General features: G+C 38.6%; 3 protein-coding genes across 7 annotated transcripts in view; all 3 read right to left on the bottom strand.

Annotated features, from left to right (window-relative positions):
- Positions 1 to 1,236: 1,236 nt before the first annotated feature.
- LOC108673879 (actin, muscle-type A2) lies at positions 1,237 to 14,332 on the bottom strand. Of its 2 annotated transcripts, XM_018161764.1 has the most exons (4): positions 14,249 to 14,332; positions 12,422 to 12,480; positions 7,034 to 7,177; positions 1,237 to 2,451 (listed from the first exon to the last, which is right to left on the bottom strand). In XM_018161764.1, the coding sequence occupies exons 2-4, from the start codon at positions 12,449 to 12,451 to the stop codon at positions 1,495 to 1,497; spliced, it is 1,131 nt and encodes a 376-aa protein (XP_018017253.1). In that variant the 5' UTR covers positions 12,452 to 12,480; positions 14,249 to 14,332; the 3' UTR covers positions 1,237 to 1,494. The 2 variants fall into 2 exon arrangements, with proteins under 2 accessions (XP_018017253.1, XP_018017254.1); XM_018161765.2 differs by lacking the exons at positions 7,034 to 7,177; positions 12,422 to 12,480; positions 14,249 to 14,332 and adding an exon at positions 3,136 to 3,219 and having other exon boundaries at positions 1,237 to 2,638.
- Positions 11,704 to 25,565, bottom strand: part of LOC108673882 (actin-5, muscle-specific) — a 27,029-nt gene continuing 13,167 nt past the window's right edge. Inside the window, exons 1-3 of one of the 4 annotated variants that reach the window (XM_047882367.1) lie at positions 21,580 to 21,787; positions 18,515 to 19,187; positions 11,704 to 12,206 (exon numbers count right to left, since the gene is read on the bottom strand). In XM_047882367.1, coding sequence (XP_047738323.1) covers positions 11,945 to 12,206; positions 18,515 to 19,187; positions 21,580 to 21,772 — 1,128 coding nt within the window. In that variant the 5' untranslated portion in view covers positions 21,773 to 21,787 and the 3' untranslated portion in view covers positions 11,704 to 11,944. Of the gene's footprint in view, positions 12,207 to 18,237; positions 19,327 to 21,579; positions 21,788 to 25,565 lie in introns of those variants that run through there. The other 3 variants (XM_047882368.1, XM_018161770.2, XM_018161771.2) reach the window with 3 other exon arrangements.
- Positions 23,145 to 25,098, bottom strand: LOC108673885 (actin, muscle). The gene is made up of 2 exons (XM_018161773.2): positions 25,067 to 25,098; positions 23,145 to 24,691 (listed from the first exon to the last, which is right to left on the bottom strand). The coding sequence occupies exon 2, from the start codon at positions 24,635 to 24,637 to the stop codon at positions 23,555 to 23,557; it is 1,083 nt and encodes a 360-aa protein (XP_018017262.1). The 5' UTR covers positions 24,638 to 24,691; positions 25,067 to 25,098; the 3' UTR covers positions 23,145 to 23,554.

The following is a 25,565-nucleotide window of genomic DNA, read 5'->3' as shown; positions in this document are numbered from 1 at the left end:
CACAACCTTCTATCCAATTTCAGGGGCTTTGTTCTATTTTTTTCTTACTAATTTTCAGTAAATATTTTGTATATTTTGTATTTGTGTATTGCTCACTTCAAACATACTGTTTTCTTCATTTTTCAATTCGCGTAAAATTTTGCTTGAACGACATTATGATACAGTATTTCAATCATTATTTTGCTAAATTCTTAGGTCCGTCATTCATTTAAAAGCAAAATAAAACTGCTTATAAATTCACATTTCTTCATTGAAAAGATTTTCGAGACCAACTCTATCATCAGTTCAAAAAACTAAAGAATTCTATATATCACCAATTCTCGATAGGTCGAACATGTATTCTTTAGATTTGCAGTTCTTTGCTTTGAAATTCTTCCGTCCTACGATGTGAATTGAATGTACTCAATGTACACTCATTTCATGAAAAAAATTACTTTCAATTTTTCTTTGGTAAATTTCACTATTATGTTCAAAATCCATATTGATTATTTTAATGCTGTTATGCTGGATATTATTTAATTCACATTTTTTCGTATTGGAGCACAAACAGTGATCGCGCTGATCAACTGCCAAAAAAAAAACGTTATCCCTGATTTTTTCATGTCTTACCCGTTTGTTGATGCAATTTAATTTCTTGTCATACCCTGGTGTCTTTATATACTGGTACAAAGGCAATCTCAATACTTGAATTGCTGCACAGTGAACATGGCATCACAATCAATACGTGCTAAATGATGCGAATTTGCGGGCACAGACAAAAAAATTAATAAGTCATAATGTTCAAATAGTGACACTTTCTGACCCGCAACACGAGCAGCCAGAGAACGTAGCATTGATTTCCTATTTTGCCTGGTCAAACTAGGCCACGATGACCCACACAAGGGCCAGAAAGTGCATCGCTTTTCTGTGAAAGGCTCACGTCTTTTTCTGGGTGCACGCATCTCCATCAAGCGCTATGTTATGTGACGGTAAGAAGCTTGAAGTTACAACAACATTTCTAGGTCTCATTTACTTGAGCGTGTGGGTCCTTGCCAAGCTCTGACTGTTGACAACCCACGTACGGCAACCTTGGGCGCGCTTTAACATACCTCTTTGAACTTTGAAGGTTTGCTGTACAGAGTAAAGCTCTGTGAAGTCAAGCATGACGCAACCACAATAGAAAAGTGTGGGAAAAACATCTATAATATGCCATCTATAATAAAACTTATTTATTAAACTGGGAAAATAAATACCATGTTATAAAATAATTTATTTGATCATGTGAGAACAAAGATGGGAAATTAGGGAGCGCTCCCAAAAGTTTCTGAACGAACATTACACAATAAACATCACATAACTAGTTACATAAAGATAAAATAACTTTTCGACGCGCATGTAAATAAAAGTAAGTAAAAGAGGTTGTACAATCATGGCATGAGAGTCAACTAGAATATTAAATAAATCAAATGAAAGAAACGAAAACCTATAGTGTGCGTAGTCTGAAAACCCGTATGTTTAGAAACACTTTCTATGCACAATGGCAGGTCCTGCCTCATCATACTCGTCTTTTGTGATCCACATGGACTGGAAGGTGGACAGCGATCCCAAAATCGAACCGCCAATCCAGACAGAGTATTTACGTTCAGGAGGAGCAATGATTTTGATCTTGATGGTTCCAGGAGCCAGACTAGTGATCTCCTTTTGCATTCTATCACCAATGCCGGGATACATGGTAGTGCCACCCGACATGACGATGTTCGCGTAAAGGTCCTTGCGGATGTCGATGTCGCATTTCATAATGTTGTTATAGGTGAATTCGTGGATACCAACTGATTCCATGCCAATGAAAGAAGGTTGAAACAAGGTTTCTGGGCAACGGAATCTTTCATTAGCTATGGTGATCACTTGACCATCAGGAAGTTCGTAGGACTTTTCTAAGCCAGAACTTGCTCCTGCTTGCCTAAGTTCCTCTTCAAACTCAAGCGCGACGTAGCAAAGTTTTTCTTTGATGTCTCGCACGATCTCCCTTTCAGCGGTTGTGGTGAACGAGTATCCGCGCTCCGTGAGGATTTTCATAAGATAATTAGTTAGGTCTCGGCCAGCGAGATCGAGACGACCTATAGCATGCTTGATGGCGAACCCTTCGTAAATAGGAACACTGTGGGCCACACCATCGCCAATGTCAAGAACAATTCCGGTGGTGCGACCGGAAGCATAGAGGGAAAGCACCGCCTGAATGGCGACGTAAGTAGCAGGACACCCAAAAGTTTCGAACATGATTTGTGTCATCTTCTCTCTGTTAGCCTTGGGGTTGAGAGGAGCTTCCGTAAGGAGAGTAGGGGATTCCTCAGGGGCAACACGGAGCTCATTGTAGAAGGTGTGATGCCAGATCTTCTCCATGTCATCCCAGTTGGTGATGATACCGTGCTCGATGGGGTACTTCAGAGTAAGGATACCTCGCTTGCTCTGGGCCTCGTCACCAACGTAGGCGTCCTTCTGACCCATGCCGACCATGACACCCTGGTGACGGGGGCGGCCGACGACAGAAGGGTACACGGAACGTGGGGCATCGTCTCCAGCAAATCCAGCCTTGACCATGCCCGACCCATTGTCTACGACTAGGGGAGTAGTTTCGTCGTCACACATGACAGCGATTTAACTGCGGAAAAGAGCAATTGCGAGTGAGATTGATGAGAAGGTGTTCGTCTTCCAATGAATAAATAATTTGTAATCAACCAATTATATTGCAATTATCAAAGATGAATAAAATATTTCATCCAAATGGAATGGGGCCGATGTGATTTTCAAACTATTGAAAAATAATAATGGCATGTTAATTCATGATATGATAAATCCCGGGGTTTCGGAATATGTTGAATTGGATTTTAAAGTTAACACATGAAAAGGTAACTCGTTGTCTGATGATGCCCCATGCGTGAAGAATAACGTCACCTTAGTGAACATCACCCGAAGCTAAGTTTTTCAATTAGAATGTGTTTTACCAGTACACATCTCCTGCTTCAAGAGCTACAGGGAAGAAAATCACTGACCCCCACAAAATAACTCAATATCACACTATCATTGTCACAATTGATAAACATTATCACTTATTGTTTAATTGACGTGTTCACACATTAATCTTGCAGTAGATCTCACCTGAGCTGCGTTGATACAAAGCTTCTTGCGTGGAGAAGTTAGCCGGCAACACGACTGGCGCTGGCGCTGTACGCGATCTGCCTTATATACAGCAAGTAAACCTAACCTTGCAAGACTACCTAACCTTGCTAAGCTTGTATCGCGTCTGCGTGGGTGCTGCCTTTCGGCTTCACGTTACCAATAGCGTGCAGAAATTTAAAGGCTACGGCCACAGATACATTATAACATTCATCTCTGGAATTCGAATTTACAAGCAAGCAAACAGTTTATCATCAGGTTCCAGGGTTAACGTCATGCTGCTTCGTACCTCAACTTTGGACAGCGAATTCGTATAAGTTTGAAAACGGATGGTGGTGATTATGTTCTACAGTAGGAAACGGTACTGATGTAATACAATGTGTCAAGACAAATGAACGTTTTCCTTCGCCGTTAGCTAAAAATTGTATTTTTAAAAGTCAAAATCACAACACCCAGTATTAAAATTTCCTCACAAAATGTGATTCTAAATTCATTCAGGAATATTTTAGTCTCTGATTCTCCTTATTGCCATTGCACTCTTACAAGTTTTCTATTTGATATCAAAGGTGTTGGCTCGTCGTATCGAGCAAGAATGTCGAGGTCTCGTTGGAAGCATCGAGCAGAACAAGCGCAGAAGGTAGAGACTCAACATTCGTGCCAATGCACGAACACGACTTAATACGGGACGTGGGGCCACCACGCATCACACGCTGCATAACACGTGAACACGACTTAATACGGGACGTGGGGCCACCACGCAGCACACGCTGCATAACACGTGAACACGACTTAATATTAATACGGGACGTGGGGCCACCATGCATCACACGCTGCATAACACGTGAACACGACTTAATACGGGACGTGGGGCCACCACGCAGCACACGCTGCGTAACACGTGAACACGACTTAATACGGGACGTGAGGCCACCACGCATCACACGCTGCATAACACGTGAACAAGACTTAATACGGGACGTGGGGCCACCTCGCAGCACACGCTGCGTAACACGTGAACAAGACTTAATACGGGACGTGGGGCCACCACGCAGCACACGCTGCGTAACACGTGAACACGACTTAATACGGGACGTGCGGCACTACGCACCATACGCTGCATAACACGTGAACAAGACTTAATACGGAACATGTGGCAACACGCACCACAAGCCGCATAACACGTGAACACAATTTAATACATGACCCGACACGCAACTCACGCTGAATATCACGTGCACAACAAAACATCTTCAGCAAGACTTACGTAAGGCACATTGCATAAGCCACCATAGGAAATACCGCTAGAGGCTGAACGTTATGAATTCACATCGGTTATTTTAGGAAAACAGAATCTTGATCATCCTAAGCCACTAAATAATCGACGTTAACATCGAAATATTGACAGCCGTTGAAACGTAAGACAAATATCAACATCTTCATAATTTTTACGACACTGCCATCACATAACTTCCCTGGCTCCTTTTACCGCCATACGAAGTATAAAGTATGATTTCAGCACAGTCAAAGTTATTAATTAAAGTTATTAATATTCAGAAGGAAGAACCAACAAATTATTTTAACACATGTTTATTGTCAATGAAGATAAAACTAAAATAACAACTCAATTCTTCTTCTTTTACTGCAATTGCGCTCATTTAGGTTTTCCTCAATGCTTTATTTCATTATAACTGCAACGGATTTTTATTTAGTGAAAAATTGTCCTCTGAAAATTTTTGACATTACGAGACAAGCTGTTGAATTTATGACCAGCTTTAATAGCGTCAACTTTCTGGGTCATAAAGTACGTGCTACTCTTAGAGGAGCGCCGTGATGCTCCAAATAATATTAATAAAGGATATTATAAATTAAGTTAATATCAGTATTAAGCTCTGCTTCTGGCATTAGATCAAATACCGAGCATTTTCACGAGTATTGGCAGCTTGACGAGTTTTTGAGCACGAATAAAATGGCTAAATAAAGTCACGTGTTCATTCGCCTTCAAGGTCTGTGTATCAATAACCTATCATATATATTGTAGGTACTAATTCAAAATAAATTATCACGAAATTACGACGCCTACGCAGAGTTACGAACAAACTTGTTTGCTGAACTTTGCATTCAGATGTTATGCTGAGCCTATAATTGTATTGGTTGTCAATTCATACGTAATATAGGGTAATGCATAAGCGCAAAAACGCAATAATGTTTTAACGACAGTAAAATATCTGTAACCATATTTAATTAGCACACATCAAAGTCTTCGAAGCCATCATCCTCGTTAAATAATTGAGACTTTCAAGTTCAGGTTCACCCGCGTCATTCAACGAGACTCGCGACTTTTGTTTCAATGACGTTTGACAGGCAGCAGCGCGGAGGACGGCCAAACGACTGACAAATTGTCGTTGATGGGCAGTTTGTCAAACGGCAGTTACGAGCTGACAAGTTATTACGTTCTTGTTTGTCAGATGTCGGGCGAGACCGATGAAAGGAAAAATTAAGTGCTTAGATTAGAACGATTAGAAATTCAAATTACATCGTCATTATATAGTTACTTGGGAACCCACTGGATTAATTTCAGTTCACAACCAACGAATGAAATATATTTCAACCAAAACTCATGAGATTTTTCGTACACTACAAAAGGCTTTTGCTGATTTTTCATACTATCTTGCAAGGTTAATTGATTTTATTAAAAGCGTCTTTCGTTTATTTCCAGGATAACAACTTTATTTAGGGAAAGAAGACGCATTTTACAATTTCTTCAATCTCATTACTTAACCCTGAATAACAAACAGATCGTTACAATTTATAAATGCAAAGAATACAATTAAAAATATTCCAAGTAATTTAACTATGAAATATAAGCAATTAATACAGAATAGCAATTCCTATACTCGAGTATTTCACTAATAAGAGGTCCCGGTGCAATACTAGAAGTTGGAAAGAAGTCAACTATTGTTGTGTTCGAGGTGGTGACGATAACTTTCAGACATAAATCTATTTTTTTTGCCTTCAAATCTAATTCTAAATATTTCTGTTTAATTATTTCAGAATCTAAAACTCATACGCTACATATTTACCGGCAAAAATGCATGTCCAACTCTGTTCTCACGTATCAAACAGCCATGACGAACCTTGAGACTCTACTTCACCACCACTATTCGGCGCTGTAATTTTTCCCCATAAAGAAATTAGTTGCGTCGTCACGTGATTATTACAAACGGCCGGTGCTGCCGTCGCGTCTCGTTTCTATTTATACCCGCATTACAGAAAACCGCCACGACAGAAAACATTACACTCACTTCCCTCCTTAAAGAAAACGGCATGTAATTACGAAGTATAACTTTGTTGAGTCGTGCCCAAAATATTTTTTAAACAATTTGATTGCGGAAAAAACAATACGTGAACAAATATTCTTAGCCCGTTTAATAGATATTATTGCCTTCAGCCAATCACCGATGAGCTGTCAAGCTGGTTTCAAAGTTCCCGCTCATCCACAAACATGCTAGTTGCTCCCGATTATAGAGCAGTTCAAATTTTAAGCACCGACTGATGCTTCTGCGTACATATCCGTGAATGTTCACTTCACTATCTGTAAAACGGCACAAGCGTGATACCATTTATACCTACAGGACTACCATCGAATGAAAGACCACGAGATGAATTAGCAAATTTATTAATCGGATGAACTGAATTTGGGAATTTCATGACTTAGTTGTTGATTCGTTTCAACTAATTGATGCAGCACTAGGTATTGCCTTTGGAGGACATCGGCCTTATATCCTGATGCAGCGGAGGTTTTTTTTATAAGTGTCGATGAAAAGACAGGCAAAAATTTTAAAATTTATTATAAAAAATAATATCATGATGCTAGGTGTGCCTCGTCACCGACGTAGGCATCCTTCTGACCCATGCCGACCATGACACCCTGGTGACGGGGGCGGCCGACGATGGAGGGGAACACAGCTCGGGGAGCGTCATCACCGGCGAAACCGGCCTTGACCATGCCGGAGCCGTTGTCAACCACAAGAGGGGAAGCGTCGTCGTCGCACATTTTTGCGGTTTAGATGGAGCAAGATCTGTCGAAGAATGAGAGGTATAAATTATTTCAGCGTCGCAGAGTGCCACGAATTAGAAATGCTCGAAGTGATCATGTTTCGTGGATCTTATTTTTTTTCTTCCTATCTCTATAAACAATAGAATATAAGTTGACTTTGAAGTAGCTCAATGGAATACTGAAACAGGTATGTCGATCTCACGGGTATGCACAGTGTAGGAAAATTTTTGCTTTCATTTACTCACAATCTCATAAATTTAAAAATCGTTTCAATAATTGCCGTACTTTACGTTTTTTCTTGAGCTACTTGAGTTATCATTACTTCTAAACCTCTTTCTCATCTTCTGCTTACTGTAAGTTAAATTGGGTAAACAATTGGAGTTCTGTTCCCATGATGATATACTTTCCATGTTATTTTTCTACAAAAGTCGTGAACAATGAAGTTTTATAATACCGCGTAAATTTAGTCGATCTAAATTATACAATCGTTTTTCCTTTCCCCTCCACTACAGGTCTATACTTCGAATCCGAACGACGTTGTATTCGCGGCTTGACCAACGCGAAACCTGGATCTACAGGGCAGCAAGCTGCCACAAATGTTCAGCATGCTTTTTAGCGCATTTTCTCATTTATGGAAAAAATGCACTATTGTGCTCGCCATGTCCGTCTGTTTATGTCTGTCTGTCTATCCGTTTGTCCGTCCGTCTGTCCGTGACCTCAAGTTTTCGTCGACGAGAAAATGCGCTCTCTGTCACTCACTGAAGTGAGTACTGAGTTATATTTTTTCAGATTATCTGGGACCTATTTCATACGCAGTTGAACTCATAGAAATTCGAGTGTAATAAGTTAAACTGATGGAGTTATGAGCTGGTAATTGTGCTGCATTTACTCCATTATCTCGATTTTATATGCTTGGTTGATTTGCAACGTGAGCTATCAAATGGCATGAAGTAAAAAAGTCCAAGCCATCTTCAAATCTCAGGTGGTCGATCTGATTAGATTTGCAAAAAAAAAAACTTTTTACAAGGAAAAGCCTCACTGAGATTGCACTCCAAAGTGATCGCTCTACTTCTTCATTCATTTAGGGGGGAAGTTAGAAGAAAGTTGAATCGTAGGATCCGTAAGTAAAACGAATTCAAATTAACGTAATTGATTGGTTATGACTTTTTAATGAATTTGTAACATATCAAGCCTTTCGCCCTTTTAATTCAAAAACAAAAATCGTGCTAGATTGCATGGCAAAACTTTTAATTTTTGATTTTCAATTAATTAAAAATATAATTGGAAAATAAATTGTGTTTGTTCATTTTACCGCAGCAGATACAACTTAAAGATCCAAATCATTGTTCAAATAATCGATATTATTTGAAATTTTTTGGATTTCATCGAAAACATATAACGCATAATATTGCAATCACGAACATTTCATCATTTAGTGAGTAATAGTGTTAAAACAATGACGCCGTACCTTGCACTACACCGGTTCTCTTGAGCCTGAAGACTAAACCTTAGTTGAAGACCTCGTATCTTATATACTGCACCCCCGAGGCTGAGTAGCGCGCGAGTCTTCGACCAATCGGAAGCGAGCGAGGGCGATTTGAGGTTCTTCTGTAATGCGGTTCTTCCCTGACCTTAAATGGTACCTTGAAGATGCCAAAGCGAATGCCTGGCAATCTATTTCGAGACCAAACAGGTGGACGTGATATTCGTCGAATAAACGCCTCTCTTGTGGAAACGTAATGAGTTTTTTTTTCTTTTATTGAACACTTCGCAACAAGTTAGTGATAAGTATCAATATTTGTGTAGATTTTCGATAGAAACTTGTTGAAACTTACGATTTGTATTCGATTCATCTAGCGTGCTTTCCTAGTTTGAAATCAACTTGCAGGTACGGTTTCAATATTTTAGATGTTATCTTATTGAAAATAATTTTATTCATGAAAATGAAAGACAATACATAACTATCATAAAAGTGTGAGTCTGAAAAACTCGATACTTAGAACAAAATATGTGCATACTTTGATATAAACAGGGTCATCTCTAGTTTTGTACAGCCACGTAATTAAAGTAGGTTTATTTGGCTGCAATTCGACCAAAATTTTTATCGACAAATAAATTAGACCTATATTAGGATTGCATCCTATTTTTCTTTAAATTTAAGTTAATTTTTTGTTCTTGACCTTAGTATCAAATGCAATAAAATTTACATTTTTTATCAGGACTTGTGAAAAATTTATCTTGATTAATCTAGAATATTAACATTAGATCTCTTCCCGTGGTCTGTGACCATCTGTCCTAATCTAACCAGCTAGCTACAATCGTTATAAATGTCACGAATTACACCACCGTTTCCTCCATTCGCATTTTTTGTCAACAAGCATTACAGTTCATCGGCCGCAGAATTTTACACTATCATTATCTCTGTTTATGTCTACGTACTTTTTAAGAATTTTTTTACATTGCACGTTGAATTACATCATCGTTATCTTCTTTTGAGTCTAAGCGTTAAAAAGATTTTTTTTCATCGCGCGCAAAGAGTTTGACTTTTTTCGGGAACTTGCACCTCTCCTCTCTCCCGCCTCCGCTCCGGGACGGCATTTGAACAGCGCGCTACACTCGGCCACTTTGCGGGCAGTTATTTTTAATGGCAGTCTTTGTCGCGCGGGAAATACCCTGGCATCCGCCGTGATTACGATGAGATTTAGCTACTTAGGTCGTGTATTCTGCATTGTATTGGAGCCATCGTTCGAGAAGCTCTTGGGGAAATGCCATCAAAATGCAAACATTCTTCCAAAAAATCTTTGACTGAGCTTTCATCGATTTATTTCCTTTCGCAATGAGGAACGCGGGTTGTTTTTCAGTGGATGATCATATTTTTTCGTTGTATGTGTCGTTTTCAATACATTAATACATTTAGACATAAATATCGCTTCGATTTTTGTCCGGCGCCATTTTTTATTAATATAGCAAAATAAAGCCTTTATTGCTTTAGAAACTTTCAATAACTGGTAATAAAACATCGACGATATTGAATAGTATGGGTGAGAGCACAACAATGTACGGAGTGTCCCAAATTTCCCTAAATGTACACTTAATGGCAAAAATTACATTGCTAATCGTAGAAAAGTGATCTCTGTCATCTTGATTTGAGAAAAATTAGTTGTGAAATATTTCTAATCTATTTTTCTTGGTTTTTACATCAATTTTCAAATAATTTGTTCCCCATTTCAGGATTGCCTATTAAATAAAATTGACCCTCATAAATGGCTAGTAACCTAAACCTCAATGCTTTGTATTTCCGTCTTGAGGGTCTCGAACGAATCAGCGTCAATGTTAGCAAAGTCTTTCAGAAAATGAATAAAAAGTGCTGGGTATTTTTTGCCTTGATCCTGATCATTGCGCGAGATACCGCGGCCATCATGCAGGAACAACCGGAGTAACAGAAACTTAGGTTTCGTTGAGGACAACTCGATCATTCAAATCTCTGCTGATACCACCGCTACATAAAATCCTACGGGACAACTTTAATTAACAGCCCTCCCACTATCTTAGTTCGCTTAGTTTAATCTTAACTGCCACTAAATTTTATCGTAATTAATATAAAAATAATCATTCAGGCAAGGGTGAATGATATTTATTTATTGTATTCAATCTTGTTTTTTGATTTCAATCAGAAGTCATTTGCAAGATTCAGTCGACAGTGCTAACTCGGATATTGGAAACCCAGGTACAACCTATAGTCTCTTGTAGCTTATTAAGGTTAACAATTGAATTTCAATTCGTAATGGCTGCGAAAATATTACTGCTTAAGGAAGGCAAATCATTTCATATAATAGTGCAAGTTTGTATCCTTTTCGAGCGCACCAATTTTGATCAGCATTTCTGCGTGTCAAATATCGCGTAAGATGAATCTTATGATGCTATTAATCCTTCATTTTTAATGCACGGGTACGATGCATCATTAAAATTTTTTAAAGCAAACTGTCTTTAGAAAATTCTTTCTACGATCATAAAGCTTTAAGGTTTAAGTCAAAATCTTCAACTGTAAAGGAAATTATCTTTGCGGTTTTTCCATATTTGGAAAAAAGTTTGGATTAATTAAATAGCATTTTACATTCGTATCCAACCCGATCGTCGTTCTTTTCCTCGGTTAGATTCTAACAAAATTGATGGTGCTAGTTCAGTTGCTTTCTCTTAATTTTTGAATTTTCAATTCAGAAGTACCAATTGAAACGAGGTTTCAATGAATAGAATATGTATAAAAAGGTTCTTTATTTCTTCTCCCTATTCTGAGATATTAAGCTCTGGAACTGTAACTTAGTTCGAAGGTTTTGACGAGTTACAATAAAGACTAAGTGTGCGCATCACGAATCGTAACAGAAATTGCATCAATCTCCATAGAAATGCTATCCTACTGCAAGTTTCATTCTCAACTCGGCAATCAATTCTATTTCTTAATCAGGAGCACAAGACTAGGAAACGAAAAAGTAGGCTTGATAAAGTCACTTTAATAAAATATCAATATTGCTAAGGCATCACCACTAATAGTGAAAAACATAATGAGCAGACTTTCTGCAATACTGAAACGTGTTGATGTAAGCTGCTCACCATTCCATTTCTAGGTTTAGTAGCACCGCTAAAAAGATCTTAGAAGCGGATACATTCACGCCTATTTCAAATCTAACAACTGCCATGATTAAGATATCAAGATTAACAAGAGATGATAGTGACTGCTTAGAAGCACTTGCGGTGGACAATGCCGGGGCCAGACTCGTCGTACTCTTCCTTGGTGATCCACATGGACTGGAAGGTAGAGAGGGAGGCCAAGATGGAGCCACCGATCCATACGGAGTACTTGCGCTCAGGGGGAGCAATAATCTTGATCTTGATGGTGGAGGGAGCAAGGCAGGTGATTTCCTTCTGCATGCGGTCAGCAATACCAGGGTACATGGTGGTACCACCAGACAGGACGTTGTTGGCGAAGAGGTCCTTACGTTCATCCCAGTTGGTGATGATACCGTGCTCGATGGGGTACTTCAGAGTAAGGATACCTCGCTTGCTCTGGGCCTCGTCACCGACGTAGGCATCCTTCTGACCCATGCCGACCATGACACCCTGATGACGGGGGCGGCCAACGATGGAGGGGAACACAGCTCGTGGAGCGTCATCACCGGCGAAACCGGCTTTGACCATGCCGGAGCCGTTGTCAACCACAAGAGGGGAAGCGTCGTCGTCACACATTTTTGCGGTTTTGCGATGCGAGGTCTAGTCTGAAACGTAACAAACGACACATTTAACACCATGGGCGAGAATTTTTTCAAACTGCTATCGGCTAGGTTGAGTTGTTATTAATAACAACAATTGTCTAGGAAATTGATTTGACTGCCCTGTCCCTAACTACAGATTCTGCAAGAACATTGCATCAGCAAAAGTTTGCTAGAAATACATCTTGAATTGGATTTGGTATTGTGAACTAGAGCTTTTATTTTAGACGGAAAAATTGATCTATAGTACGAAATTTTCAGGAGACGTTAATTCGATTATGCACTCTTTTTAATATTACGTCGAAAGTGCACATTAGCCGCACGCCAGTCAATGCGCCTAAAAATTACAAACATTCTAAAAAAATCATTTCATTTTTTACAAATTTAATTTCGCGTGGTTAACGTAAGCGCTACACAACTGTATTACTTTTTTTAGTTAGATTCACTTGAAAATTGCACGAAAAAGTGCGATTTAATTTATGTACCAGGGTTTTTTTATTGCTAAATGATGAATTCCTGCCATCCAATTAACCTTAACCATGAATTAAGCGTAAATAAATTGGCAATACGGCATTTTTGTTCTAAGAGGAGCAACCGGTTCGTAATTACCAATAATAATTCTAAAAATGAACTAGGACTAGACTGGCGCAATATGTCTCATTTCTCTGTTATTGAAAGAAACTTATTGCTTAGGTCAGTGAAGTATTTCGACAGTGAAATGATTGAACTGGCTTAGTTAAATCCCTCGAAATATTTCATTTAGTTTTTGCAATTTAATGCCGGGCATGACGAGTCCTTAATCGCTTTCAGATCTCAGCGTTAATTTTTTCAAATTTTTCGAAACATTTTTACACTCAAGACAGTATTTCGGAACTAGTTTATCCAGGTGAGAATTTCCGGTGTTTATTTCTAAACATCTTCGTTTTAAGTTGATAAATTTAATCTTATTCATTAAAGGTGCGTCAAATTCGGTTCTCAAGGGAAGTAGTCTAGAATTTTAATCCAAATCAAATTCCTGTTACCTTTTAATTCTTGTTTTCGTAACATAATAATCAAACGATTTTAAATGAGCACAGTTAACTCATTCAAAAGATTCTAAACAATGATTCCTAAATAATTTGGCCTATTACTTATTTTGACTTGCTTGAAACAAACCTAATTGTGGTATTTTTTATGTAAAGATGGCACAAGGTCCCGAAAGAGAAAGCGAGATTTGAATCGTTGAGGACCAATGAAAGTCATGAGTTATCATTAGCCAATTAATGAAGAACGGCCACTCGACTAATGAACTGAATAAATTTCAGAAGGAATTTTTATCGTTTTGAATTTGTGTTAGTCCTCTGATTAAATCATTTATCTGGTTGAGATGTTGCGTTAGATCCACCATCCCGGCAAGTCACGTTGAAATGACGTTCATTAAAAGTTGATTTCGTTGAAACAACGTTCAATCAACGTTATTTCAACACGGAGATGCCTCTTGGTACAGAGAGGATCACACACAACATAAGAGGATCACAACCAGAAAACGTATGCCAAGTCTGACAATTAATAATGTATTTCTGGTACCTTATAAGCGATCAACTTTTCAAACTATTATGCAATTGAATCTATTCTATTCAGCACCAGTCCACGAAGTATAGTAAAAAGTGTTGACGAAAGAGCAAAATATTACAGAAACGCTTCGAGTTCGAATTCAAATTGAGCCAATTTGCGAGTTGAGTTGCTTCTCTAAACAAATATATAAACACCACTAATATAAGTCACACGCCCATACCTGCACTAACCACCAGTATCGAGGAGCCCTTCGACTGAGACAAGTTTTCAAGAGTCCTCCCTTATATATAGTCGAGACTCGTCTCCCACCACCACCAATGACGCCGCCAACAAAAAAAAAAACAACAGCTACAAAATACAGCGAATTACAACACAGACGTACACGGTAATGTACATCGCACACTCGGTCGCATCAATGCCCCCCGCCCCCGATGATGGGGGCACATTTCGTTCCCTGCCGACCACGCGCGTTAATTGTAGACACCAAAGTCAAGCACTCGTCTACCATGACGCTCAAAAAACTGCCATCAAATCAATTTCTGGTAGTTAATTTCGGATAACCGTCTCTAACATTCATGTGAAATGTGATATTTTTATTTATTTTCTTGTCATGTTAATTTCTTGATTAATTATAAATAAAATATCTCAATATATTCAAACAAGAATCTAAGATAGCTATATATACTTCTGATGCTGCAAGGCACAAATGAACAAAAAGCCTGGCTTGGATCATAACGAACCTTGGCTCGCATTCGCTGAATGTCGCCCCGGCCTCTAAACAGTTGGAGCTAACAATTACAAGTAACTTGAAACAACCCACTTTGTTGTCACAGTTATAACGTAACTCTAAACAACCCACTTTGTTGTCACAGTTATAACGTAACTCTAAACAACCCACTTTGTTGTCACAGTTATAATGTAACTCTAAACAACCCAACTTGTTGTCACAATTATAATATAACTTTAAAAAATTCACTTCGTAAAGTTTGTTATAGTCGTTACAATGACGAAATTTCTAATTACCAGAAGCGGCGGTCAGAGAATATTTTTTTTTTGTGCCTTAAAATCTCGAATTCAACAGCAGACAATCGTATAGATTCAATTACATTTAAAAGCCAAGTGAATGCCAACACGTTGGTTCTTTCATGAACGTCTTCATACCAGCTGACTAGGTCCACCACCGTGCTGCACTAAATATGATATATTTCATTTTATTACGATATTTTCCACGTTTGATTGGCTTGGTTTAGACCTTTCTTCGCCAGAACAGAGGTTTTAATATTGCTATCTTAACAGCAGAGTCATGAAAACGGACAAAAAATTTACCTGTTCTGATTATTATTTGCTTTTTTTGGATAATCAAGGAAGCACTCCCACTGTATTGCATTGTAAATTATGGGCATTTTGTTTTATATCTACGTGATTTCACTGACAGAAAGGTATGTTTCCAAAAAAGAAAATTCCAATAAGTAGTTGTACAATAATCCGTTCTTCATAAATTTTTGAAGAAAATACTTGTGTGATAATAACGTTCGTGTTTTTGAATTTACATGAATAAATTTAAATGTTAATCTTAAAGAAACTACACATGTGGTAATAACAGTCGTATTTTTAATATCATCGTTTAAATTTCGCCGCATTAAAACGACAGCTCTATTTTTTCTAAGTCTTCATCCTACGTCATCACCATGTTTTCTAATCCACGATGTTAAAGGCGAAAATATCCCCACTCAGTTTACTATACAGTTCAGCATGGCACCAGCCCCCATGCCTCCTAGTAAATAATAATATGCGTTTAAAAATTACTTTTGAAAGACAACACTTCTAAAGAATCCAGTGTTTCCGATGTTACGCATGTACAATGATTTTCAATTTTTTTTTTCAAATATTAAATGAAATAATTATTAACTTTTTTAATATATAAAAAAAGTTAAATTTTCAAAATTATTTATTCTGTCAATTGATTCTGGCATTGTTTCCGACTTTACTTAATTGCACAATTTCTGATATATTGGACAGGTAGAAGTGTGTTAAAAATCGATTAGAAGATTTGTAGCCGACAAAATTATTTTTTAACTTTTTTAATATTACAAAATAATTTAATTTTTTTTTAATTCTTTATTCTGTCTATTGATTCATGCATTTTCTCCAACTTTACGCAAGTGAGCAAAATCTCAGATCGATTGGAACGGTAGAAGCTCAACACTTCCAAAGAGTCCAGTATCTCCAATCTTAGAGATGTACAATGAATTTTTCATCTAATTTCCAAAAATTAAAAAAATTAACTTTTCAATTATTTTAATATATATATAATTTTTTTAATATATAATTTGCGTTTAAAAATTACTTTTGAAAGACAACACTTCTAAAGAATCCAGTGTTTCCGATGTTACGCATGTACAAAGATTTTCAAATTTTTTGTCAAATATTAAATAAAATAATTATTAACTTTTTTTAATATATAAAATAAAGTTAAATTTTCAAAATTATTTATTCTGTCAATCGATTCTGGCACTGTTTCCGACTTAACGCAATTGCACAATTTCTGATATATTGGACAGGTAGAAGTGTGTTAAAAATAGATTAGAAGATTTGTAGCCGACAAAATTATTTTTAACTTTTTTAATATTACAACATAATTTAATTTTTTTTAATTCTTTATTCTGTCTATTGATTCATGCATTTTCTCCAACTTTACGCAAGTGAGCAAAATCTCAGATCGATTGGAACGGTAGAAGCATGTTAAATATCGATTATAACATTTGTAGCAGAGAAACAAACAAACAACAAGAAGTGAGGTTAAAGAGAAGTGTTGTAAAAATAGGAGTTGAGGAGGGTGCCCGGCCGCTCCTATATCCTCAATTAAATGTGAAAATTTAACACAGCAAAGATGGTCAGTTTGAAAATTCTGATAGCATTTTTTGCAGGGTTATGGAAGTCAATCTGAAGAAAAAGGCAGTTCAAAAATAATAATATAACAATATGATAGAATGTTGCCATCTCTTATTTGGTCTTTCTCTTAATAACATTATGTAAGCTTGAGAATATTTAACGCGATTTACTGTGACGAGATATGGTACAACACTATTCTCCACAGTTAAATTATTTATCACTCTTAACTTTGAAAGTTTGTGTCTTGTATAATTGTTTGAAGTGCGACTCAGGATAACGGAACCCATGTTGACTGGGTTCGGAATGACGAGATTCGGAATAGCAGGACAGTGAAATCCGGTGATAAATAACTGAATTTGGGATTATCAGTCTCAGAGGTAATCAATGCTAGGATGTGCGTGTTAAAGGTTAGCAAGTCCCAACTTCATACTTTTGTTTGTATTCTTATCCGCGCGCAGGAATGCTATAAGGTAGAGTAGCCTATAAAGTTAAATGCTTAAAGCCCTAGCTTCATAAGTCAACGATCACTGTCCAAGTCAGTCAGAATATGAAACACCAGCATGGCCCTACCTACACCTCTACCTCGACTCTCCACCCAAACAAACCTAACCGGACTCAACCTAATTTCATAGGCTGCAGCAAGATGGAGAGTTAAAAAGTAACAAAATTTTAGAGATTACCTAACCTAACCTTAAACATATTAATCTAGAAATGTTTCTCTTGAGGTATTAAAAAGCGAGAGTTGAATTTCAAAATGGAACAGTAAGTCATCACTAAATTTAGTCCCAATTTTAATCAAATCGAATTTTGTTTCAAATTATAGAATGTAGAATCTAAGTGTGGATTCTTCTTGAAATGGTTGCTAGAAAAAGACGCCTCTTGCTTTATTTTCGTATGATAATTTTATGAAAAATAAAAGGAAAATTGCAAGTGAAGGAGAAATCTGCTATGAATGGATAATCAACTGTCAGGGATTATATTGAGATTTGCCTTACGACGAACAAGACGAATGTTTCGGGGTGAGTATTCATAATGGACGCTCTGATGGGGAAAATAGCATCTATGATTTGCTCACTTAGTTGTAACTGTTCTCAGAATAGAAATACCGATACTCGTAATATATTAATGATGAAGGAAGTGAGCGAAAATAAATGACACCATTGATATTATAAGATTTTTTCATTTATTTTAAGGAATTGTCACACATAAATTACATGGCGCATCAGATAACGGAGTTATTCTGTTATTACTGGGGTTGTACACCTGATAATATGGGCTAAAAAATTACATTTCTTCTTTTTTTCTCGCGTGATTATATGATTACTGTTGGAATTAGAAGCATTTACGATGGACGATGCCTGGGCCAGATTCATCGTACTCTTCCTTGGTGATCCACATCTGCTGGAAGGTAGAGAGGGAGGCAAGGATGGAGCCACCGATCCATACGGAGTACTTGCGCTCAGGAGGAGCAATGATCTTGATCTTAATGGTGGAGGGAGCAAGGCAGGTGATTTCCTTCTGCATGCGGTCAGCAATACCAGGGTACATGGTGGTACCGCCAGACAGGACGTTATTGGCATACAAATCTTTCCTAATATCAATGTCACACCTCATGATGGAGTTGTATACGGTTTCATGGATGCCAACGGATTCCATACCCAAGAAGGAAGGCTGGAAGAGAGACTCGGGAGCGCGGAAACGCTCGTTGCCGATGGTGATGACCTGACCGTCGGGAAGCTCGTAGGACTTCTCCAGTGACGATGAGGCGGCTGCAACGTTCATTTCAGCTTCGAAATCGAGAGCGACGTAGCAAAGCTTCTCTTTTATGTCTCTGACAATTTCACGCTCAGCGGTGGTGGTGAAGGAGTAGCCACGCTCAGTCATGATCTTCATGAGGTATGCGGTAAGATCGCGACCAGCCAAGTCCAGACGGAGGATGGCGTGGGGAAGAGCATAACCTTCATAGATGGGGACGGTGTGGGAGACACCATCACCAGAGTCAAGCACGATGCCGGTGGTACGGCCAGAGGCGTACAGGGAGAGCACGGCCTGGATGGCGACGTACATGGCGGGAGTCGAGAAAGTTTCAAACATAATTTGCGACATCTTTTCTCTGTTTGCTTTTGGATTGAGAGGAGCTTCTGTCAAAAGAACCGGAGACTCTTCAGGAGCAACTCTGAGCTCATTATAAAAGGAATGATGCCAGTCCATATCATCCCAGTTGGTGATGATACCGTGCTCGATGGGGTACTTCAGAGTAAGGATACCTCGCTTGCTCTGGGCCTCGTCACCGACGTAGGCGTCCTTCTGACCCATGCCGACCATGACACCCTGGTGACGGGGGCGGCCGACGATGGAGGGGAACACAGCTCTGGGAGCGTCATCACCGGCGAAACCGGCCTTGACCATGCCGGAGCCGTTGTCAACCACAAGAGCGCAGGAGTCTTCGTCACTCATGGTTGGTGAGGTATTCAGGCCGAATGTCTGGTAAGAAAAAGATCTAATCGAACTGACATCAGAGAGCTACAATTCATTCATTGTCCTTAAAATTAGAAAAAGCGGTTCGTTGTGGCAGAAAAAAAATAAATCAATGATATGCTAAACGAAAATAATTTCCGATTATATCGGAGAAAACATATAACGAAAGTCATAACAGGATTGTAAGGGTCTTCTCTTATCAGATACCTGTTAGGTTCAAAAATTTCATGTTGAAGAGCGTATTCATATTTTCACTCAAATTCAATTCATTATTGTATTAGATTATTTTCCAACTTGTTTTTCTACACTTATTTTCAAGCGCTCAGCTTTGAAAATAATCAAAATTTTAATTAAAACAATTGATTATAATAGAAGAAAAGTAAAATTCACCTTTTTTCAATGTTAGCGATACTTTATTTAGAGCTTACAGCATCGATTATGCTAATCCTGATAGAAAAATTAGGCCCCGTCATAATTAGGACCGGGCCTACCGAAAAATTAGGCCACTGAAACTATTTATGAAATGAAAAATGAAGTTCTCGCACTCTCTGAAAAGCGTGCCACAATGCTTGCCTCATGAACTGGACACGCAATCATGAATGGGCTGATACGACATATAAGCATTCAATTTCACTGTCATGATTAGTTTTACAGTTGTCTTCTATAGGAACAGAAAAAAAACATTTAAACGTTTGGAAATTAATAACACTTCTTGAACACTCGGTATAAATAAACTTCTTGCTATAATATTGCATATCGTGTTGTATAAAACCAAATCCTTACTTCCAGCCCGACTCATGACCACAGTCTCAGTGCGTAAGGTAACATAAATCTACTGGACAGCAAACCTAACTTGCAAAGGAAACCTACCTCTTTCAGCACGTGCCTAAGGCGGAATGGGTGGTGCGTACGTCCGAGTTTATGCTTTTATACGCAAGGCAACTGCACTGCTCCTTTACTGATGCAGGCGCCGCTCCTAGGCTTTGAGTCGAAATGTTAACTTAAACTCGAGAAACGTGTGCAGCTTGTCGTTCAAGCTGCACACGATCAGGGGTCGACAGATTATCGTATATTGAATGTTTTTGAATTTATGTGGTTTGAAGAACTCATACAGGCACGGGAGTTATCGGTGAGATCGTCAACAATTGTGAGTAAACCATGAGGGTTTGATGCAAAACTATAAGATCAAAGATTCTAGAACACGTCGATAAAATCATATCTGTGCATCCATGTAATTGATTTTGCATGTACCGAGGTAAGGATTTAGTGCTCTGCAAATTAAAACCAAAGAGTTTACAACAAACTAGCGTGCACTGGGCGTTTCTCTCGACACCTCCCAACACTTGTTTGTGTGAAAAAGAAACAAGATCGAGTATATTTAGCCAGCCCTATGGCCCCAGCCCTGCCCGACAGCCAGCCCAGCCCCAACTATGCCCACATCCTTCGTTTTTCCACAAAGAAACATTTTGCCACCTCACTATCAGCATAAATGTACACTATTTCCATTCCGGACGCCTAAAACATCTTGGTGAGAAATTCAAAATTATCATATACGTACCTAAAACAATATTCTAATTTATAATACATAAATTCGAAAAATTTCAAAAAGCAGATCACTCGTCTATTGACATATCGAAGGAAGGTTAGAACATAGTTCATGATGCCAAACGGTTATCTAGAATGATGTAAATGATTACATCATTAATTTGAGGAAACGAATGCTTAAGAGTCATCAAGAAAAATTTAATAGCGCATGTAGAAACCCGCTCCAAATTTGTTCTCATTTATCATTTGCCACGAAATAATTATTGTCTATTCAGCATGGAAAGCTCAGAAGACGCCATTGCTTTCTTGATGCAGCCAGTTCCTCAATGGAAAATAATCTATTGTGATTTTTATTTTTATTGTTGCATGTTATAAAGAACCTCATAGCTTATGCTACTTCAGGTCTGCTACGCGTAAAGCTCGGGAGCCAAAATTTTGGCATCCGTTAATTTGAGTGCTTCTAGTTTACGAACTAGAAGCACTTGCGATGAACGATACCAGGTCCTGATTCATCATACTCTTCTTTGGTAATCCACATGGCCTGGAAAGTAGACAGCGATGAAAGGATTGAACCACCAATCCAAACAGAATATTTTCTTTCTGGAGGAGAAATTATCTTGATTTTTATTAGGATACCTCGCTTGCTCTGGGCCTCGTCACCGACGTAGGCGTCCTTCTGACCCATGCCGACCATGACACCCTGGTGACGGGGGCGGCCGACGATCGAAGGAAAAACACATCTGGGAGCGTCATCACCAGCAAACCCTGCTTTCACCATTCCAGAGCCATTGTCAACTACAAGTGCACCCGTTTCTTCCTCGTCGCACATTGCGGAAGTTTAGAGTGGTCGACCTGGGAATGTTAATAGAATGTAAAGATTTTTTGGTAAGAAATACCGGGACGGATCCTACCTTGTATTTTGCAGGTATAAAAAAGGAACGCATCAGGTTATAAAAAATCATTGGAAGAGTTCGTTTTCTGTCAGGCCTAATTGTTATTAGTTCAGAATGAAAACCCTAGCATGTTGAAACGTAATAGCTTGGTTAATGCTTACGTATAGGTGATCGAGTGGAATATCAGTCATTTAATTACATTTTATCGCAAATATTCCTCTGTATGAAAAACATATATAATATGCAAAAAATTTAAATGGCTACAAATTGGGCATAATAAATTTTCTATGAAAGTAAATGGCAGGTAATCAGAATATTGGTTATTTGACAAAGTGAAGTTTAGAACGCATAACTACAATGAAAATTCATGTGGAATGATTGCTCTGCTTATGAATGTGAAGAATCAACTACAAGTAGCGAAATATTTTCTCGATTTCTGTTCTCACCTGTAATCCTTACTACGGCTCGCGCGAGACTGAATTTGACAACCTCCAAAACTTGCTTTATATCCAAACATTCATGGTCCATCAACTCGTCTCAATGAAGAACTTACCACCTGTTCAAACTCCTACAAGCAAGACGACTCATCACCTGTGCGCACCACCTGTTCTCACACGTCTGCAGATGGTGAGTAAGTCAAGGAAATAAACCGCGTATTGTGACGAAATGGTGCATTTCTCACCATCGCGCCACCATTTCTGACACCTCGTGATGTCAAGTATTCGCAGGGGCTTTTGACGCAGTCACTACACGCTCGGCGTGACACCAAAGCTGACGCTAGAAATGACAGCTGATGAACAGACGATACTCGCTTCACAATTTAATAATTTACTAATGTTAACATGTGTAAGAGTACGAGTATGTCGACATATATGGAGATACGGATCACTATATTGTATATATTGATATACAAATGTAAATACAGTATGTTGTACAAACATGAGTTACTTTTTTGCGGCCCCAAGATGCTAAGTATACTTGCCATATAAACGATAACTACGTTCATTGATCATGAATTAAATTTTTACTTGTAATATCCAAGAAATTAAAAAATAAAAATGAACAGAGAGATATACTTTTTCTCGTATGAATATTCTACAGCGCAGAAAGAATCCTTGACAATTCTGAAGTCAGTGTTGGCTGGTTTTCTTTTTTCAACTATTGAGCTTAGTTTATTTTTTGGATCTCTTGATACATATTGAAAGTTACGAAGGGGACGAACGTAAACGCGGTAAAATCGGTTAATCCAATTTAATTGTTAATATACTTTTTTCGACTTAGAAACATAAATTAATCTTTATTTCGAAAACAGCAACTGTCTTACTTTTAGCCCGTACCCAATGTATAATTCACACAAGGTTATTCATTAAGGACAAATTTCCGTACTAATGGTAATGTCCGTTTTCGTTTCATATCAGTGAATAGCAAGCGAGTGTGATTGTCTTACAGCAATAAATTTCCGATGCGTGTGTTTGAAAATAACAAAAAATACCAAAATGATTTTCTTACACTTATGCCCAACTGTTGCTATGAGTATTTTCTATAGCTGAGAAGTTTAGATATGATGACATGTAACAGGCAGAATATTAATCGTACCTTATAAGATTCACTATGAGACTTCAATAAAACAGAAAAAAGTTCAACAGAATATTCGAGCTTAGATTCTGATATACGATTTAAGAATGAAAATAGCATGTAGTACGTGTTATGTTCATTGTTCAGAAACATTTCCTATGAACGATACACGGCCCAGATTCGTCGTACTCTTCCTTGGTGATCCACATGGCTTGAAAGGTGGAGAGGGAGGCCAAGATGGAGCCACCGATCCAAACGGAGTACTTACGCTCAGGGGGAGCAATGATCTTGATCTTGATGGTGGAGGGAGCGAGAGTTGTGATCTCTTTCTGCATGCGGTCAGCAATACCAGGGTACATGGTAGTACCTCCAGAGAGTACTGTGTTGGCGTACAGGTCTTTACGAATATCAACATCACATTTCATAATCGAGTTGTACACAGTCTCGTGGACTCCAACAGATTCCATCCCCAAAAAAGACGGTTGGAACAAAGTTTCGGGGGCTCGGAACCTCTCGTTTCCAATTGTGATGAGTTGGCCATCTGGAAGCTCGTATGACTTGTCCAAAGATGAGGAAACCGCCGCCACTCCCAACTCGCACTCGTAGTCCAAAGCGACGTAGCAAAGCTTCTCTTTTATATCCCTCACAATCTCACGTTCCGCTGTCGTCGTGAAGGAATAGCCTCGTTCGGTCATAATCTTCATCAGATAGTCAGTCAGGTCTCTGCCAGCGAGATCTAAACGTAGAATAGCATGGGGCAGAGCAAAGCCTTCGTAGACTGGAACTACATGAGACACTCCATCACCTGAGTCTAAAACTATACCGGTAGTTCTCCCAGAAGCATACAAAGAGAGAACTGCTTGTATGGCGACATACATTGCTGGCATTCCGAATGTTTCGAACATAATTTGTGTCATTTTTTCTCGGTTTGCCTTTGGATTGAGAGGAGCTTCGGTCAGCAAAGTAGGAGATTCTTCGGGTGCCACTCTCAGCTCGTTGTAGAAGGTGTGATGCCAGATCTTCTCCATGTCATCCCAGTTGGTGATGATACCGTGCTCGATGGGGTACTTCAGAGTAAGGATACCTCGCTTGCTTTGGGCCTCGTCACCGACGTAGGCATCCTTCTGACCCATGCCGACCATGACACCCTGGTGACGGGGGCGGCCGACGATGGAGGGGAACACAGCTCTGGGAGCGTCATCACCGGCGAAACCAGATTTCACCATCCCTGAGCCATTGTCCACCACCAGAGGACTAGCCTCGTCGCAAGTGGTCAAATCCTGCAGTATAAAATAATGACAGAAAATTTGAAGACAGCCATGAAAGTTTAAAAATACCTGCCACAAATGTTAGTCAAGTTCGCAGAAAAATTCGCATGAGTGATTAACTGCTCAAACACCAGTCAAATCAATGAATATTTCTTTACAATGAATATTCTTTTTTTACAGAAAAGAAATATTCTTAACTGAATATTTCTTTTTAATTCCTTCTTCAATAATTTAAGCTAAGTGAATTTCATCCAAACTAGCAATAGATGACCATCAAATGTGCACCATGAAATAAATTATCAATTCACATACAAGTGCACGAGATGGATTCGCTGCGAAAAAGTTATGATCTACAATTTAAGAGGCCTAACAACAATTTTGTGGTACCTCCAGGTTTGGCTGACTCGTATCCACCTTGAATGAAATCTGGTACGAAAAGGACGCATCTCGCTGGGGGTTGAGCTCTTATATACGAAGCTGCATTCATAGCTACGCACATGGTTTAAAAGGACTCTGTTGGATGCAGAGCGGCTTGAGTTAATTTACAATGTGAGTGCAGAGAAATGTATGTCTGCAGCAGAGCAACAGCTCTGAAGCGAGAGGAGTCTTGCTCCATCTTAGTGGTTCTCTAAAAGCCCTTCTTATTTTGAAATCAGAGATGGGCTCTACCAAACACTTTTAAGCAATCCCACGTTTGCGCAAGAAAATCTTATGGATATAAAAGATGCAGTACAGCCTCATAAGAACATGAAAACATTCTTCTGTGCGAATTTCAACTTACATATTTGCATGTTTTTGCTTACGATTGTGCAATTTTTTGGAATCACCGCAAACACTGTAACACGTGATAGGTTCTATTAAATTTTTTCGTGAAATTTTGAAGTTA

The sequence above is a fragment of the Hyalella azteca genome, unplaced genomic scaffold, assembly GCF_000764305.2.
Source record: "Hyalella azteca isolate HAZT.00-mixed unplaced genomic scaffold, Hazt_2.0.2 contig10305, whole genome shotgun sequence".
In the NCBI taxonomy this organism is placed as follows: domain Eukaryota; kingdom Metazoa; phylum Arthropoda; class Malacostraca; order Amphipoda; family Hyalellidae; genus Hyalella; species Hyalella azteca.
The sequence above is the reverse complement of the archived record's forward strand: the minus strand, read 5'-3'. Positions and strand labels throughout refer to the sequence as shown.